The sequence below is a fragment of the Euprymna scolopes genome, chromosome 22 (genome assembly GCF_053919585.1).
Source record: "Euprymna scolopes isolate OS-2025 chromosome 22, ASM5391958v1, whole genome shotgun sequence".
NCBI lineage: Eukaryota > Metazoa > Mollusca > Cephalopoda > Sepiida > Sepiolidae > Euprymna > Euprymna scolopes.
The window spans coordinates 47,739,958-47,760,270 of record NC_136503.1 but is presented as its reverse complement, the minus strand read 5'-3'; the positions used below and the strand labels follow the sequence as shown (position 1 = coordinate 47,760,270).

The following is a 20,313-nucleotide window of genomic DNA, read 5'->3' as shown; positions in this document are numbered from 1 at the left end:
TGCCCTCCGGCCTTCATCAGGTGTTTTGTATCGAACTGGGGAACCGTTTGTTAGGAGTCTCGAACCCAACCCTTTATTATTATTATTATTATTACTACGGGGGTACCGTGTTCGGACTCCAGCTAGGCTCTGGGACATAGTTGCTGATTCTCTGTTTTGAATATTACTTTTTACTGCCTTCGTTCAGGATTGAATTCGGCACCTTTGGGTAACTGTAAACTTTGATACAACATCTAGGACCACTCGGCCATATGTCACTAGGACAATTCTTAGTTGGTTTTTGTTGATAGAGAGAGAAAACCTTGAATAACAACATAGGTTTAACATTAACAAAAATCAACCAAGAATTGTCCTAGTGACATATGGCCGAGTGGTCCTAGACGTTGTATCAATCAATCAATGCTGTATGGTTGTCTTTCATGGATATCTGCAGTCAATCGTGGGCACTTATTATGACTCTCCACACCGTCATCAGTTTCATATGCTAATTATGTCTCATTATTTACACTGCAAACATCTTTACAAATAATCTTTTTATAAAATGGTAGGTAATTATCAATTTTTAGATTAAGAAATTCATAAGATAAATATTTATTTAAAAAAAAAAAAAAAAAAAAAATATAGAAATTTTTGTTTTTTTTCCTTTACTGCTTTTATATTTCCTATATATGTTTTAATCACTAATTTCATCAAGTAAAAGTATTAATAAAAAGATAAATAAAAAATTTCATGTGTAAATAATAATATGTCAATATATGAATGCGTTTCTATTTTGTCAATACAATACTCACAAACAAGAGGTCCATGTTCAAGTTGGCAGTTTGGGCAGTGATAAATTTCGATATCCGAGGCTTGATGTTCTTGTACACCGACACAACTGAAATGAGAAATATTTGTCATACATAAGTTTTTAATAAAAGCATTACAGATATTGATAAAAGGACATTGTTATAGGCATCAATAGGGGACATAGTTACAAGTCTGTTTTGGGGATCAATAGACAAAAAGCTTGAATTTTAGCAAAATTGTTCAAAGTGCATTTTTGGTAAGTTTTGCTCTGATTTTGTAGATCCCTTTAAAAATTTTTAGAAATTTTTTCTAGATGAAATTTGTTCAACTTTTATTTATTTATCAGTGTACCAATTTTCACATTCCTAATATAATGCATTTCTGAGATATTGCTAGTTTTCAGTATATAATATGTTGAATTCCACCATGTGGTCACATCTTGAACGAGTTTTTTCCAAATTAAGCTGATCCTGTATTTCAGTTAATTTGCTAATTTCTAATAAAAAGCGATTAATGTGAGAAACTGTATTTCTGTTAAATGTAATGATTGTCTTCACAGCTTGAGTTACAATGTATGATAGTCATTCTAAATCACATTCCCTGACACCAGCAACCATATTTGTTCCTGAATCCCACAAGACTAAAAAAACTTTATTGAAGATTTTATACTCATCCAAAACATTGAGCAATTCTTCACTTATTCTTGCACCTGACTGTGCACCAGGGAATGGAATAACTCTAAGCACAGCTTTGCACTGTTCAAAGTCATTTGAAAGCCAATGACCTGTCAAACTAAGAAAGGGAGTATTATCTGCTGTAGCTGTCCAAATATCTGTAGTTCATAAAATGCTGCTAATTTCAATAAGAGACAGTTGAATTTTTGTTTTGCTTTTATAAACATATTGAAAATTATTTTACAGTGAAGTACTTTTTTGATGGAATTCTGTAATTTGAACAAAGTTTTACAATAAGCCTATTAAATCCAATGTCAGATGTTACAGAATATGGTTGAATATTAACAGCAATCATTATTCCAAACTTTCTTTTTGGCCAATATTGATTCTATAGTAGTTTGGTGTTTTACTGGCTGGCTCGTAGTTGCTGCCACTTGTTCCTGGAATGTCTGTCCCTGAATATTCATTGTGCTTCCTTTTTTTTATCTGCAACTTTTGCTTCTTTTGAAGCAACATTTCTAAGATAGTTTAACATATTAGTTGCAAAAGTTTTTACTGATTTGCCACCCTTTGATGTAATAGATTGACATAACTTGCAAGCAGCTGTACTGTTATTCTTGGGATTGAAATCAAATACTTTCAGCAGAAACTGGTTGCCATAATGGTTGAAGATTGTTAATATCTAGTTAACTTTTTTGCATATTGAGATTATATATATCCGATATCTAATTAGTAATTTATCTCAATAAAACATACATTATCTAAACTAGAAAAATATAAACAGAAAAGCTAAAAAATGAAGTAATAATTTTCTTTAACAGTGATTGTAAGTAAAACAATGTTAATTCCATAGGAAGAGAAAGGAGGGAAATTTTCTATATGTTTACATCTATTTGCCTCGAATTCAGTGCAGTTGTAAAAGTCTACATGTTAACAGCACGTCATGCCTGTTATTTGATAATATGGTGTAGACGATGCATGTTTCTTGGATAAATTTTCACTGGCAAGTAAAAAAGGGAGTTAATTTGTCTTCATTTACAATATAATTAATATTAGTATCATTTATGACAACAAAATTTGCTGATAAATCAGCATTAGAAAACCTATTAATCCGCCAATTTGATAATTGGTACATCCCTAATTACCACACAAGCAGAAAGGCCCAGTATATAAAATCAACAGTAGCTTCTTTGATATGACAGGGGTGAAAATCACTATTGGGAGGCATATGAAACTTCCTTCTGGTACACTACAGTGAGTTCCCAACTTGAGCAGGCAATTAATAGATTTGATTGAAAAATAGGCAATTTTCAATTTCAATGATAATAAAATATGGGAGGGTGAAACATTCATTGATCCTCATTCAATGTCGGGTCTCCCTGCTAGTAATTAATAAGACTAGCTGGACAATAGTTGGCAGTTGACATGTGGCTGCTCTTTTTGAACAGGAAAAGAAATGCTTGCATTCTAAGTCCATTTTTTATTTAAGGTTATTGTTATTTAATCACAATAGTCATAAAGAGATCTGTAAATGAAGTTCAAAATTATTTGAATTATGTAAATATTCTAAGTGGTTCAAAATTTATAAGAATTTAAAGCCTGGAAACTTGAGGTTCAAAATTCATATGCATTAGTTACTTAAAATACTAATTCACAAAAAAATTGAATAAATTCTTCACTTTTTCTCTATTTTGGAAGAAAAAGTGATAGAACTTGGCATTCTTATGTAAAACTATGCTTTTTCTAATTCTGCATGCAAGCGTCAGTTATGGGGAGGAGGTTATTAGTTTTTAGGGATGTGTTCACAACAGGTTTTTGAAAGTTTTATTTTAGGGTATGGAAGAAGATATTTTGGGGATGAGCCAGATTCAGAGAAATATTTTCAGTAAAAAGGTTTTCAGGTTTTATATTCAAATGTGAGAAAACAAGAGACATTGTAATACAGTAAACAAAACAAAATAAGGAGTTAAGGCGGCATATATTCACAAAAGAATACATGTTTAAAATGGAAGGTTTACAGCAATAGAAAAACATAGAATGTTCATGAATATTTTTAGAGTTCTTGTAAAAACAAAGGGTTTCATTTGCCGAGACATTAGAGGAAGTTTGGATTGATTATTTAAGTGTTGTGAGTTTCAGGGGTCAAGAAAATCTTATTTGAAACTTCTCTGCTCATTTTTATAAATTATAATTGAGTGAAAGTTGTTTATGAGAGTTAATGTTCATTTATTTTTGTATTATATTTGAAATTCAGTGAAAAAGATTGGATAAATATATATAATAAATAAGGTTTATGTAGATTGCCAAATAACAATAAGTCAATGAGTTGTGTGGGTCTGTGTGTGAGTGGAAAGGTATTGCTGAGGGAAAAAGGGCCAGTGACACCAATCCATAGACTCGGGTCAACTGGGTTCCACTGGTTTATTGAAAGAAATTTCAGTCCTTTAAAAGGATTTGGGTAGCTCCAAGAAAAACCATTTCAAATAAATTCAGAAAGTTTTCTGATTGGTCCAAAATATAATTATTTGTTTTTATTTAGGATAGTGTATGCGCAGATTATATTATGCATTTTGATTTCGTATGTCGATGTGTAAACATTGACGCTACAGTCATTGAATACTATCTGACTGTGTATTGTTCATATCCGCCTTATCGGTATTAATAGAACATAATTTCCCTTACTTCTTGTGCTAATTACTTGAGGGCTGAATACAAAGTTAAGGATAACATAACGGAGTTCAAATCTCCCTTACTAGTAGTAATTATTATTTCCTTCACTGATAAGAATGGAAGTTCTAAACATGTGTATTTAGAAATATTATTGCAATGACCCATAATTTAGAGAATAAAAGGTAAATATCAGCAGTAGTTTTTTTTTTTTTTTTTTTAAATCACTAGATGGATGAACACATGCTGAAAAGAAAATATACATATGTATACCTACATACTACTAAAACTCTCTGGACATAGGTTGTTATCTTGCATATTTGGTTGTCATAAAGGGATAACATCATTTATTAAAACAGGTTGAAGACATCAGGAAGAGATCCTTTATGACGTCATTCATTTAAACGCAATGTGTGACTTAATGAGCTATGACTTGTTTCTGTGTGTGTGTGTGTGTGTGTGTGTATGATGGCACCAAACTCGTTCTTGAGTATTACCATTACTTAATACATCTCTGGCTCAAATGAGGCAGACATGAGCGCCACTAGCAGCACGTACCGGACGGTCACTTCTATGAACCTTCTACAGTCCTGCACATCTGCTGATGACCGGGTCCAGGCTGTGGTGCCCTGAACACCTGCCAGACCAGACCTTGGATGTTCCGGAGCCTTTATTTCCATTGACGCCCATATCCACATCAGTCCTCATTGAGTGTCCATTCGCCGTTTTAGGCTACAGCTAGCCTTTTTGTTATCGAGATACACACTGATGGTAAAATGTGTATTCCATTACATATCAAGTAATGCCTGTGCTTGAAGCTTTTTATAGTGAGGAAAGACTTTGCACCGAGACAATCCCACTTTCTGAACAACTGTCACACTGAACTAAAAAGGAAGAGCAAGTCAACATCATTGGATGCAGCAGTTGCCGCAGGTTTTATATCAGGGGTTTCCTTCTCCTAGAGAGATGCCTTCACCACGGCTTACGGAACCCTCTCCACCCATTATGCCACTTGATCCATGACTGGGACTTAGTTTGCTGGGAACCAGAGCATATTCCACATGCCGATGGGTCATGTATGCCACAGCTTACAGGATCTAAGCTTCTCTGGAGGTTTCTGTAGGGGTTACCTCACCCTTAGCTTTTGGTTAAAAGATAAAATACACACACACAGTTTAAATGTAATGTAAACCAACAGCTTGTTAATCTTTCCTAAGCATGGTCCCAAATAGCAGCCCTGACGTCCAACTGGCAATATGCCTTGTTAGGGTTTTTTTTTATTTTTTTTTTTATTACACAGTGATCACCACTTATCAAGGCCCGGAAGCCACTCAGGGATAAGGGTTACTGCAAGTACATTACGTTAGTGTGGAGATTTGATGAAGTGTTTACTTAAGGGGGCGGTTCATTAGGAATTTGTTAACGTTGGACTTGAACACATCCAAGTTGTAGTCCGGTGGGAAGCAGGCAGACGGAACAGAGTTCCACAGGCGTGCAGTTCTAAGAAAGAAGCTTTGTTCATGGAATCCACGTTTTGATTTAGGCACAGATAAAGAGTGGGGGAAATTTTTCACAGTGGATTCAGCTAGACGGGTGTTTTTCGTTAAAGATTGGCGAGGGGGGTCCAGAGATTGGAGTTCAGACGAGCACCTGCCATGGAAATAACGATAAAACAAGGATAGGCTCGCAACGTCTCTTCTGTGGGAGAGAGGTTGCAGGGTAGAGAAAAGGGCATCCCCCACTAAGCCACAAAGTCTATTTTGTACTCTGTCAAAGCAGGATAGGCTGTTTTTAGCAGCTCCTGCCCAGATATGGCAATAGTATTCCATCCTTGGACGTACTTGGCTTTTATATAGATAGAGAATTGCATCAGTAGTGAGATATCTTCTGGAGCGGTAGAAGGATCCCACCATCTTTCCAGCGACCTTGGCAACAGACTTGATGTACGTGTTCCATTTCAGATCAGGAGTAAAGGTCAAACCTCACCCAGATGAGAGCCATCCATCACAATTGATGCCAGATGGGGATCAGAGCGTTGATGATGTAAGGATAGGAGTTTGGTTTTGGATGCATTAAAGGTAACCAGCCACATCTTCCCCCACTGAACCACGCGCTCGAGATCAGAGGAGAGAGAATCAGAGAGAACTTTGTCATTTACAGCCTTTGATGTGTTGCCGTAGATGGTCGTGTCATCAGCATAGATGTCAACGAATGATTTAAGTATGTGTTTAGGGAGATCATTGATGTAGATCAGGAAGAGAGTTGGGCCCAGGATTGACCCCTGAGGGACACCAGCATTTATATTGCAGGCCTCCGATTTTTGTCCATCTACCACTACTCTTATGAGCCTATTGGAGAGAAATGATTTAATGATTGAGAAAACATTTCCTGTTATACCGTAGCTGGAAATCTTGTGAAGTAGACCCTTATACCATACCTTGTCGAAGGCCTTTGATATGTCAAGAGCAATTGCCCTAGAAAGGAAGCCTTTGTCAAGAGATTCACTAATCCTGTGGGATATAACCGTCAGCACATCTGCAGTAGATCTTGCAGAGCGGAAACCATATTGTGTGTCACTAAGAAAGTTGTTCCTGCTGAGGTGGTTGACTATTTCTCTATTTAATATGGATTCCAGCAACTTACTTATAACAGACAGGAGACTTATTGGTCTGTACTGAGAGGAAGATGACTTATCACCTGAATTCTTAAATACAGGGCAAACTGATGAGGTCTTCCAGGGAGTCGGAAAGCACTTCTCCTTAAGGCAGCGCTTAAATAGTTTCGTAAGTATGGGAGTGAGTTCTGGTTGAAGCTTTTTTAACACTATAATTGGGATGCCATCAGGGTCAGTTGCTTTACTGGAATCAAGGTTCTTGATTAGCTTGGCGACCTCATACATGGATATTTGTATGTTACCTAGCTTGTTCTGTGTTATAGGAGGAAATATGGGGAGTTGATGGCTTTCGTCGCATAGGGTAGAATTAGCTGCAAAGTTCTTTGCAAATAGTTTAGCCTTGTCTGACGCTGACGAAATGACCTCTGGTCCATTGATAATGGTTGGGATAGAACGCACACTTCTGTTCAGGATCCTATTTGTTATTTGCCAAAACTGGTGAGAACCAAGCCGCTGATCAGCTACCTTGGATTTAACAGCCTGGGCATATAGCTCTCTTGCATTTTCTATTACTCTTTTACAGTGGTTGCTGACAATCCTGAAAGCAGCTTTAGTCTCAGTGCATCTATTGCGTTGGTAGCTATGGAAAAAGTGATTTCTGTGCGCGATAGCAGCAGCACATTCTGAGGAGAACCATGGCTGGCTGTTAGGTTTTTGTTGGTATTTTTTAGATGGTATGAATTGGTCTATGCCTACAATTAACTATTCGGTCAGATCTGATACTATAGAGGACACTTCCTTTTTAAACATGGAGTGCAGAGGTAAATCAGATATGAATGTACGGAAGCTATCCCAGTCAGCCATAGAGTATCGGTATACAGTACGGTGGAGGGGTACGTCTGGGGACTTATTACATTTCGTTTTTATCTTAACTGATACGACGGAGTGGTCGGAGGATCCTAGAGGAGAATCAACGGAACATGAACATAGCTCAGGGGAAGTTGAGAGAAAAAGGTCTAGGAGGCTTGCATATTGACCGGGTGTATCGGACACACGGGTGGGTTGGCGAACAATCTGAGTGAGGTCATAAGCAATGGCAAAATCATGATAAAACCTCCCCTCATCATCTGTGAACTTCAGTAAAAAAAAAAAAAAATGATTTTAATTATTTAGTCCAAAATTATGTATCATTATTTGGTGGTGTGTGTGTATATATATAAATAAAAAGCTGAATAATGTTGTCTTTTTATTAAATGATTAAAATCATGTTTTTGTTTCTATTTTAATTAAACTAACAAAATAATGTTTTTAAAGATGTGACTAAGTTCCTCCAACCACGCAATGCACATTCATTTCAGACTTTAAAACAACCATCAATAACATCAGATGTACACCTTTTCTTTCTCCACTTGGTGTTAATAGCACCAGCAAAATGAAGAGAAAAAAAGAAAAACACACAAAATCTTCTTTGATATAGTTGTCTTAACAAAAGTTTCAGAAAAATAAATTATTTCAATTATTTTTAAAAAATCATAAAATTATTTGGTTTTCGAAATTTTCAAATTAAACTTGAGAAATAACGTTTTCAAAGATGTGACCAAATTCATCACTAAAGAAAGAGAGAGAGACAGTGATGAATTTATTAGTAGCAGTGGGCAATGGACAAAAAATAGCTGAAATGGCTTCTTTGACTTAGCCATGGGCTCCCTGGACTCAGCAGAAGCCACATACCTAGTTGGATTATTCATACTGCATAACATCACTCTAAACAGCAATATAAAAAATCAAGGATATAAGTTTATACAGGGACAACGGTCTGATGATAGTTAAGGACACCACAAGCATAAAATGTGACAGACTTAGAAGAAAAATACATAAGCTTATGAAAAACATGCGCTTTAAGGTGGAAATTACCAGCAATATTAAGCAAGTCAACTTTTTGGACATCACCTTTGATTTAGCTACAAATCATACATTTAAAAAAAATGCAAACCCCACATATATCCACCAACACTCCAACCACCCACCCTCTATTATTAAGTACATACCCATATCCATCAAATGTAGAATAAGCAATAACTTCTCCAATGAGGAAATATTCAATAGATACAAAAATATTTATAACAATGCAAAAAAGCAGATACAAAAATACCAACATTAAATACAATAAAAGCAATATAAATACGACTAGATCTAATAATTGAGGTAGAAAAATAATCTAGTTTACCCCTCACTAATGGTAAAAACGAAACTTCGGAATAGGTTCCTACATCTTATAGATAAACACTTCACACCAGGTAGTACATTACATAAAATTTTTAACAAAAACACCTTAAAACTTAGCTACAGTTGTATTGAAAACCTAGAAAGAATCATAAATAAGCACAATAATAAAATATTAAAGAGAAATAATCCAACTACGGACACTAATAATAGTGATAACAGAAAGACCTGAAATTGCCAAACACCGACCAAATGCCTACTAAGCAGTAATTGTCTCACATCTTCGGTGGTATACCAGGCTAAAATATGCACTATACAAAACTCAGAAATAGAAAAATTCTACATAGGCAGCACCTCAATGACCTTTAAAAACAGATTCTATGGTAATATACTGTCAATGAATAAAGCATATGCTACGGACACCTCACTCTCGATACACTACTGGAAGTCAATAGAGGCGAACAAAACATTTTTTAGTCAAATGGAAAAATACTAAGGAAGACTAAAACATGTAATTCATTAACTCCACCCTGTTATCTATGTTTAGCAGAGAAACATGAGAGTATTAGTTTTAAGGACTGTGAAAAAGTATTAAATGTAAAAGTGGAATCAGCCATAAGTTGCAAACACTTTGGAGGCTAAATAAGATGTAAAAATCGAATAGTGATCCTCCTCATAGTAGTACTACAACTCATAACCCCTCACTCTCAATATCTTAATAAATGAACCAAGAGAAAATATAACTCCCAGTATACCACCTTTACTTAAATCATATAAATAAGCTTATATATCTGTTCACTGGCTGTTAATTTTACCATATGGACATATATCTTATAAATAAACAAATAATTTGAAAATGAGAAACAAATGAACAGCCACCAGAAAAGAAAAAAACAACTGTAAAAACCTAAAATAGGGAAGTAACAGCAATGAGAGTATAATATTACTTCAGATCAAAGGGAAAACTTAGGCCAATAAACAACCACCAAGTTAAAATAATACCAATACCTCCCCACTGATACAGCTTGACCACATGGGATTGTACTCCCCACCTCTTCCTTCACTCCCAGCTCTACTTCCTTCCATCACCACACCTCCCTCCAAAACCCCTACTGCTCACATTTGCAAAGTATACATCTCACTTTCTTCCAGAGCATAAACCACACCTGAATATCTTATAAAATATGAATGTAATCTTAACTCTCGTTTCAACATCGCTCCTTTTTTGGTCCGATGAAGCAGTCTCCTTAAATTGGGATTCCACTGAAACATGTATGCACATATGTAACCAATAATTTTTGTATAATAAACAGACAATATATATAGTTACGACGTATCCCAGTCCTACTGGGGATGGTAGAGATGGGTGACGTAATGAAAAATATTAAAAAAAAAATTTCCCAGGTTCCTTGATAATGCATTGTTATGGGAATGGAATAACCGTCTCGAAGACAACAATAAAATGAAATATACTGGACAACGAAATCACATGAGAAATAACGAGGACAAGTATCATCGCAAAATGAACAAACTTTTATTTAAATAAAAAAAAAAAATAAAATTCAATTCAAGAAAACAAATTAAATGTCTAACTAAATGAAATGATTTAATGATTCAAATTCTACCGAGAGAAAAATATATCATCAACAGTCAATGTTCACATTAAAGACAAAAAAATCATCTGCTCAGTTAGATACAGGTTCTAGGGTAAGAGAGAGATGTTGGAGAAATGAAAGTTTTGGTTGAAAAACTCACTGAATATCCTTTGAAATGTGACCTTTCTTTTGTCTCTTTTTTATATATATATTTCTTTCCTGTAAATTGTTTATTATGCGCGTGCAGGTTAGTTTTCGTACTTCTGTCCTTCGGATTGTTTACATTTCATTACGCGCATGCATATTAGTCTTTATTTTTGAAGCTCATCGAAACCCTTGATTTATAATAAATATTTCACTGCTCCTTTGACCCTTCCTTCACTGGATTAATTCTTTTCTTCAGTCAATATTCTAACTGACTGCTGATCAAAACAGATTTTTACCGTCGCCGCCAACGTTGGCTAGTGTCATTGATATTTACTCCCGCGACGCCGCTGCCTCGCTGAGTTCGCCACCCTGACCTTCACTGACTTACGTCTTGTCGCTTTGAAGCACAAAGCTCCACTGACTGTTGACAACTTTTTTCAGGCCCTTCTCTCTCTATACGATCTCTCTCTTTCTCTATAAAGTTTATCTCTCTCTATATACGGCCTATCTCTCTCTCTATACAATTTCTCTCTATCTTTTCTCTCTCCTCTCCTTCTTTTCTCTTTCCTCTTCCACCCTTCGATAGGCCTCTCCCTCCTTTTTTTTTTGTTTTGTTTACAAAATGTGAACAAGCAGACGAGAATGGATCTTTTTGGCGCAAAAATGATACAGTAAATAAAATATAGTGAAAATATATCCTCTCTGGGCTAAAAATCAATACAATAATTTATTATACATTTTGATAAATGTATCACATCCCCCTACTAATTCTAGAAAAGTTCTTGAAGAAGGACTTTTCTATACAGGTCGGTCATTTCGGATATCTATGTCATCCAACTTCACATAACTTCTTAATCTGGTATCGAAATTTACCAACTGAACTTCTCTTGTTATAACAAAAATTCTTTTAAATTCATTTTAAGTAAAAACACTAATCAAAATTAGTAAAGATTCCAAAAATTATGAAGAAAAAAAATGATTAAGTAGAAAAATAATTACAAATAAAATTAATCGAATAATGCAGTTTTAGTTTCTTAAAATCACAAAAAAAAATTGTTTTATCATGGGAAATGAATTTGTCGTACAGAATTCCATATGGCAAATTAATTTATCTCCCTTTTTTCCGTGATTTCAAATAAAAAATAGTGGATCGATAATATACAAGAATATATTTTCATTTTTACTTGTAATTATTTTTCTACGAAATCATTTTCCATAATTTCTAGAATTTTTACTAATTTTAACATGACATGTAATTACATACTAGTGTGTTTACTTAAGATGCATCATTTTTATTTATTAATTTATTTATGCATAAGCATCAGACTGAGTTAAGAGGGTCAGTTAGCAGGGGAAGACCAAGAATAGCAGAAGAAATGATAAAATGAATTTGAAACAAAGATGAATAAATGATGACCTAGTTAATTTGGAAATCAGTTTCTCAAAGCTGTTCTACACATGCCAGCACGTAAAACAGATGTTAAACTGAAGATGATAAAACCCAGAATGCATCCAGAATTCAGTGAACCAACTCAAATCTAATTTGCCTTTCATCAAGTAAATCTCAGAATACGTGGTCATAATAATGTATATTTTTGATTATTTGGTTTTGCTTAAATTATTATATATATATATATATATATATATATATATATATATATATATATGTGTGTGTGTGTGTGTGTGTGTGTGTGTCAGGTCATGTCAATATACTACTGGTACCTTGTAACCCAGTACTACCTGCCTCATGGTCAGGTCACTGGCGACTAAACTGGTTCCCCCACCAGACTTGTTTGGTGGGGAGGGTGGCTAGTCTCCCTGAAGGATTAAAAACAAGACCTTCCAAAGGGCGAATGAACCCTTTTTCGGAATCAACGGCCAACTAGCACCGCCTATGTTTGTGTGTATGTATGTGTGTGTTGGGGTGGAGAGGGCTCCCGTAAGCCGTGATGAAGGCAACCTTTCTAGGAGAAGCAAATCTCTGATTTAAAAAAACCCATAAAGCGGGAGACCAGTACCCGCATTAAGCTGGTCTGCAGTTTAACTTGTTGCTGGCTATCTTGCTCTTGCTTGTTGCTGGACCTCAACATTTTGAACCGAGAGAGAGACAGCTGTCGTACAAAGCTAAGACTCCGTAACATCATCTATGTATAGATACTCCCTCAGGCATTTGTCTGTGAAAATGGTCCTGTGGCGATGGGGGAGTTGTGACGCGTAGAGGCTTGGGATGCTGGAGGATCTCAATGACCGTCTTTAGTGTCATGCCTGCTTCAGCGTGTGAATTCTCCAGTAGGACTAGAATATATATATATATATATATATATATATATATATATATATATAAGAGAAAAGAAATTAAAACTAAGTTCAAATTTACAAAAATTAATTGTTCGACCGAATACTCCGAAAAACAATTTATTGTAAATTTCAACTTACAGTTTTAATTTCTTTTCTCTTATCATAAGCTCTACTATTATTTGTGTATTGAGCTTTTTTATTTGGTTGACATTAAAATATCTATATATAAATACTGCTATTTATATTAGATCGAAGTTTACCAGTGCTTATATCAGGTAAACATTGCATCTCCTTTGATTTCACTATTTATATAATAAAATAGGAACAATTATTCCCCTAAAAGAAAAAAAAAAAATTTATAGCTTGATCACAAAATTTGTTAGATTTAATTTTGGGTTGCGGAGTTAGAGGGAGTCGGAGGTTTTAGTTGGAGTCGGAGTCGAATTTCTAAGAGTAGTCGAGTCAGAATTTTTTTTATCCAACTGACTCCTTAAATCCAATAATTTAAAAAAAAAATTTTTTTTTTTTTTACATGGTTTTCTTGTTTGGTTTCACCAGTTGAACAATTTAGCAGTTTTTGTATGGTTTTGCTTTTATTTTTGGAGATATATCATATTTTGTACTGTACTGCAAAGCTTCTACTTCATTTTCGGTTCATCGGATCACTTCAAACCCTGTCTGGACAGCCGCTTTTGTTTTGGTTGTGACGTCACACAGGATCAATCAAAATTTTGTCTTTGAGTGAGATCACTGTGAATTATATCAGATAACAAGTCAGACTTTTAACATCCGACTCCCAGCCCTGATTTAATCTGTAGACTATTAAAAAGTTATAGTGTTTATTGAGGTCTGCCTGTTCATATGTAAATATACACATGTGATCATTCCAGTTATTATAGGAGCAACTGGACCCATGAAAAAGAATTTCCAAACTATCTGGCAAATATACCAAGTGAACTAAGTGCAAGAGAAATTCAAATAATTGCACTTACAGGGACGGTCAGAATCTTAAAAAAATCTTTGAGTTGGAATACCCGAGTTAGCAAGTGAATATTTAGCATCTGGTAGGATGCCCCATTCCCCAGCTTGAACAAACTGATAAGAAAAAAAAAAAAAAAAAAAAAAAAAAAAAAAAAGTGAGCCTTTTGACATTCAACTGCAAGGTTCTGCTGGGAGATGGCTACTATACGATACAACACAATGAAGTGTATAAATATTTCCGCTGGACAATCTGTAAAAAGTTGAATATCGAATGCAGCCGCAAGTCCTTGGAACATGTTTACCAGAGATAACAGTTGGAAATAAGTCATACACCATCCACTATGACTATGCAATCGCTACAACTACATACCTAGAAAACAGAGCTATTAAACTGGACAGTGATTGGAGACAAGAAGGAGAAAGAAACAACCTTAGTAGAAGTTAGCGTTGCCCAATGATGTTCAATTAACAAAGCCGAGAGGGAAAAGATAAGAAAATACCAAGGTTTTATGTGCGACATGAAAAGAAACTGGAATCTTGGGAAAATCTTTATCATTCCAGTAATTATAGGAGCAACTGGATTCATGAAAAATAATTTCAAAAACTACCTGGCAAATATACTTGGTGAACCAAGTGCAAGAGAGATTCAAACAATTGCACTTAAAGCGACAGTCAGAATCTTAAAAAGATCTCTCGGTTGGAATGCATAAGATAGTGAGTGAATGTTTAGCATATTGTAAAATGCCCCATCCCCAGCTTGGACAAACTGATAATTACAAAAGAGTTACTGCTACATACTATTGTTGGGAAAGCAGTTAGTGGTTTTATGGACAAGCCAGCAATGGAGAAACTAGTAATAGCTGCACCATGAGAGAGTAATCAGATTTTGCCCAGTGAGGGTCCATCTACAAGGGCTACTTATTACCAATGTCTCAATCATTTGATGAAGGACTACTTCCAAAAAAGAATCAAAAGTAGCTCAGTATTATCTGAGAAATGTGGTTAGTGACATGTCAGTGATAGCATCTTCCCTAAACAAGTTGTGAATAAGGCACTACCTACCATCAATCTTTGTCAATGGATCATTATTCATGCACAAATTAACTTTCAAATTAAATCTGAATTCAATTTATTATGAATTTATATGAGAAATCAGAAATCAAATCATGATGGGAGAAATTTTATTTTTTTCAAATATTTTGGTTTAACAAGCCTTTTTCAGTGATATACAGGCAATTTTTTTTCTTCTTTCATTGTCAACATCTAACAACGTTGTTGCCGTAGATACTTGACTTCTTCTAATGTTATTGGAGACTGTCTTTTAAAAGAGTCCCATTAGCATCATCAGGAGTAGTCAGATGAATATGTTGTTAGATCTTGACAATGAAGAAAAAAATAAAAAAAGAAAGATTGTCTGCATACTACCGAAAAAATATATGTTAGATGTTATTTTTAGTTTTATATAACCGTTTTCATTTATTTGAAGAAATAAAATACTGCCTAAATACACAGATATTATATAAAGGAGAAGGAAATGAAACCACCTGCATTGCGGGTGGCAATTTGGGATGTTAGAACTAGTGATGGGACGATTCCTAAATTTTTTCCGATTCCGTTTCCAGCAAATGTTGATTAACGATTCTGATACCAAGTATGATTCCGATTCCCGTGGAATTGTTGTTTTGAAATATACCATTATAGAATCAAAAGTTTTTGTGTAGCGAAACAATTTGGTACAGCGAAAAAGTGGAAATACAATTAAGGAAATTTTGAAAACCATTTCATTTTTTTCATAAAATTTCTTTTATTGAAGATAAAAGTTGAAAACAAATATTTTAACCATGAATTAAACATGTACAATGAAATTAATAACAATCAATTTCAGGAGTTATTTTATATATTAGAAAATATAAAGAAAAAGGGCGGACGTACACGAATGCTACCCCTGTAGCAAAATACGCATCAGCTCCGATATTGTACATTATTCAACTGAGGGAGAACTTAGTTTTACCATGTAAGAATTTTTGCATGTGTGACAGTTTTTTAAATTTATTTTGGCTTGAAATTTGCGCAAGATTTTTGTTATGATTTTATCTGTCTTTTTTTGTTTTATGGATATTTTTTTTTTTTTGCCAGAGTTTATATAATTATTAACAGGAAAATTGGTGAAAGTCAAAATGGAATCCGTGCTATTTTAAAATATTATTTTCAAGTTTAATTATGCTCACGGGACTATAAACCATTCACAAAATTTTGTGGATCTGCTTACTGGTGTTTGCACCAACAATATTGAAGCCTACTGGTTTCGTATTAAAAGAAGACTGAAATACATATCGGGATCAGTAGGAGAAATTAAATGGTCTCATATCGATGAGGCCATGAATAGAGAGGCTTATAACATGAAAAGTGAAAAAATATTAGATAATTTTGAAACATTTTTAGAGCACGTTCATGAAAAATATGGTAATTAAAAACATCCCAATAAGCTTTGGGGAAAAAACATGTTTTGAACAATTGAAACTTTTATTTTTTATTTTTGAATAAAAAATAATTACTAAAACAAAAACAGTAGTGTTCTCGTCGAGTAGTTTTTATTTTATTCAAGAAAATAAAAAGGTAGTCATGCACTTATTGAGCCATGCTGAAATAATGACATTATTTAGAAAGCCATTCTTTACATGAGGACGGGAGTGTGTTGTGTACCTATTCTGTACATTCACCTAACAATTTAATAAAAACAGGTATCATAAAACTTTAATTAAACTTGAAAGTACTATTTGAAAATAGCGGATCAATAAATGCACTAGCACCAAATAACATTTCACTGTGTTTCGATCGACGACATTCCATGAGAGGTACGTACACACTAAAGCTTTTTGTTTATTGCCACAAGTGCTAATTTTGACTTGATTTCCACCAATTTTCCTTTAAAAAACAATAAAAAAACTCTTCAGACATTGGGCGAGGCACTTAAACCATTAAAAAAAAAAAAAAGAAAAATAAATAAATAAAATAAATAAATAACGGTAATATAAGTGCACCAAATTTTTGTCGTCGTTTTGCTTTTATTTTGTTTGTTTGTTAAATTCGGCAAAAAAGAAAATAAATAAATAAAAATAACAAAAGAATACAAAAATAATAAGAAAAGGGTATAGTAAAACTTTAATTGAACTTGAAAATAATATTTTAAAATAGCACGGCTTCCATTTTGACTTTCACCAATTTTCCTGTTAATAATTACATAAACTCCGTCAAAACAGATAAAATGATAATAACAAAAATGGGTGCAGCTTAGATAAGTATAATAATTTCTTAATTTTAAATAAAAATTGATTATAAAGAATTCTTTTTAAAAATAATTATTGAAAAATATTGCAAAGTGTTTAGCTGGTTCTTTGGGATAATAGAGGTGCCTGAAACCTCTCTTCCAAGCTTTAGTGTTTTTACTATTTTAAAGCGCTTTTTTTTTTTTAAGTTTGAAACTCAAATAGTGGCTAGTTAACAACACGTGCACATGGCAGAAATTCTTCAGGGTTTAAATGTATTGTAATGCTTTTATGGTGGTCGAAAAACATTTTTCAGCCACCATATTACTTCCTATTTACTTGCCTCCCCACGAGGACAGAGTTAGACACAAGGTCGGTTTTTAATGTAGAGAAGCACTTATTACTAAAAAACAAAATGGTGAAATATAAAAGCAAGTTAAGCTAAAAGTAAAAATTTAAAAAAAATTTTTTTTTTTTTTTACTCAAAGAATTAAAGATTGAAAGAAATTTAAAAAATTTCGAAACTCAAGATAAATAAAGATTACCTTTAAAGTAGTTAATAAAATTCTTGTATATCATATTAAATATGTTATGAAAAGTTCTATGACGTTTTTATCATAAACTTTTGAGAGCATTAATCACACTTCAAACAAACAGTTCAATTTAAAAATATAAGAGAATCGTAATGAAAGAATCATAAATCTAAGGTATTTTTTAGCGATGCAATTCCGATTCCCCCCAAAATACACGATTCTTACGATTAACGATTCCGATTCATCATCCCATCACTAGTTAGAACCATGCATTTTGGCCTCTCCAATGATCTTCAACAAATTGATGACACTAGAAAAACTGCAATTCTTGCCTGTGAGCTAGCCAAACGGAACATTGATATTGTTGCCCTTCAAGAGACATATTTAGTCAACAGTGGCAGTCTCAAGAAGTTCCACACATTCTTATGACATTTGCCCTTAAGGTCACACATTAAGGGGATTATCTATCATCCAGCGCCTACTTTTGGCACTTTTTTTTACAGCCATAATATGTTTCAATCATGGTCATTTGTTTTCCTACTTTTGCATATGAATTACAAAATATCTGATATTTTTCCCAAACCTCTGACCTTGATGGAAGGGAGACTAAAACTTACTATGTTTCAAATGATTTGAAATAACAGCAAGGGGAGACTTGGTTCCAAATATTTCTCATATGTTATATATCTCCCCTCTTTGGTTTTCATACATAAAGTAAATTTCACAGTGTATAAGGATTATTTGATACTGGAGATATTCATAATTGTACTCTATTTCCAAAAATACAATAAAGTCCTATGTAACGTATTCATCATCTTTTAAAATGTTATATATATAAAGATTTATTTATTTTTTTATAAGCGATACTGCGGTGTTTTTTTTTCACTCCCTGAGTACTTTAAAGGGAGAGGTTATCTGTCCTTTGTTTATATTCTAGTCGCCCTCACATTTTTGGGACATTATTTGTAATTAATTTATTATTTAAATATTTTTTACATGCATAAAATTAAGTTTATATATATATATATATATATATATATAAAATGTGGGGTAAATGCATTTAAAGAATTAGTACACGTTCATTTACATTACAGATAAAGTGAGTGATGAAGAAAGAAAGAAAATCCAGCCACATAACAAAAAAAGTAAGGAGGTAAAGCGCTAACAATTTAGAAGAAATAAGCCTTTTCTTATCTTACAAATAAAAAGTGGATTTCGACCAAGAGATGGAAAACCCACATACAGGAGAATTTCTAACAAAATTAAGTGGAAATCCGTCTTTTCTGGATTAACAAAAAGCGGAATTACACTAAAAAGTGGAGATACATTCCTGATTAATAAGAATGTGGCATCAATGGACACTTGGAGAGATATAAGCTGACTGTTAAGGATTCAGAAGAGATGCAAGATGGTGGCAGAGCACTGGGAAGGAACAAGTTAACCTGAGGTGGTGACGAAGAAGTGATATAGTGGACATACAGTAGCGTCCCAAACTAAGGGACAAAATTTTAAAACCTAATATTTGTTAGAAATAACAACTGTGAAAAGCTGAAATTTTGACAACTGGTAGTTATCATCCATAATAACATACTAAAATTTGAATCATTTGCAAAGGATAAAAAAAGAATTATAACAATTATTTATTTTCAAAATAGGAACGTCCAAAAGTAAGGGACAAAATTGAGAAAAACAATGTAAACAGCCAAAAAAACAATAAAAATACATGTACAACCAATATTTAGTAAATGAGCCCTTGCTCTCAATGACGGCTGCACATCTTCGACTACAAGAACGAATCCGTTCTTGACAATCCTCATTACTAATTTTAGACCATTCTTCTTGAAGATTCACCCACAAATCCTCCATGTTAGTGGGATTTCTTTCCATAACTTTCACTCCTAAGGTTTTCCAAGATTTTCTATTGGATTTAAGTCAGGACTTTGAGGTGGCCAATCCATAATTTCAAAATCTTGCTCGCTAAGATAACTCAGTACCACCATTGCCTTGTGACATGGGGCATCATCTTGCATAAAGGTAGCCCTATCAAAACCTGAATTCTGTATGATTGGCACAATATGATCTTGAACAATGTTTTTATAGATCAGCGCGTTTACACGAGTTTGTAACCAGACAAGAGGCATTGCACCTTGGCTAGAAAACATTCCAAATACCATGACGCTTCTGCCTCAAAACTTGACAGTTTTCTTAGTACACTTTGCACTTAATCTTTCACCAATACGTCTCTTTACATTTTTTTCCATCATTTCCAAATAAATTAAACTTGCTTTCATCACTGAAAAATACTTTTGCCCAATTTTCATATGTGCAAATTACATACATGTTTGCAAACTCTAATCTCTTCTTCTTCTTCGAACTAAGTGGTTTCTTTCCTTGGGTTCGATTAAACAGCCCTATTTCTTGCAGTCGTCTAGAAACATTCTGTCTTGACACATTAAAACATGAGGTACTATTCATAACCCTTTTAATTTCTGTGCAAGATTTAAAACGGTCCATTAATGACATACG

General features: G+C 33.9%; 1 protein-coding gene across 2 annotated transcripts in view; it reads right to left on the bottom strand.

The window, feature by feature from the left end:
• The window catches only part of LOC145243417 (uncharacterized), a 136,680-nt gene that overhangs the window by 97,507 nt on the left and 18,860 nt on the right, over nt 1-20,313 (bottom strand). For both annotated transcript variants that reach the window (XM_080106279.1, XM_080106280.1), the window contains exon 2: nt 792-877. In XM_080106279.1, the coding sequence (XP_079962405.1) occupies nt 792-877 (86 nt within the window). The remainder of the gene's footprint in view (nt 1-791; nt 878-20,313) is intronic.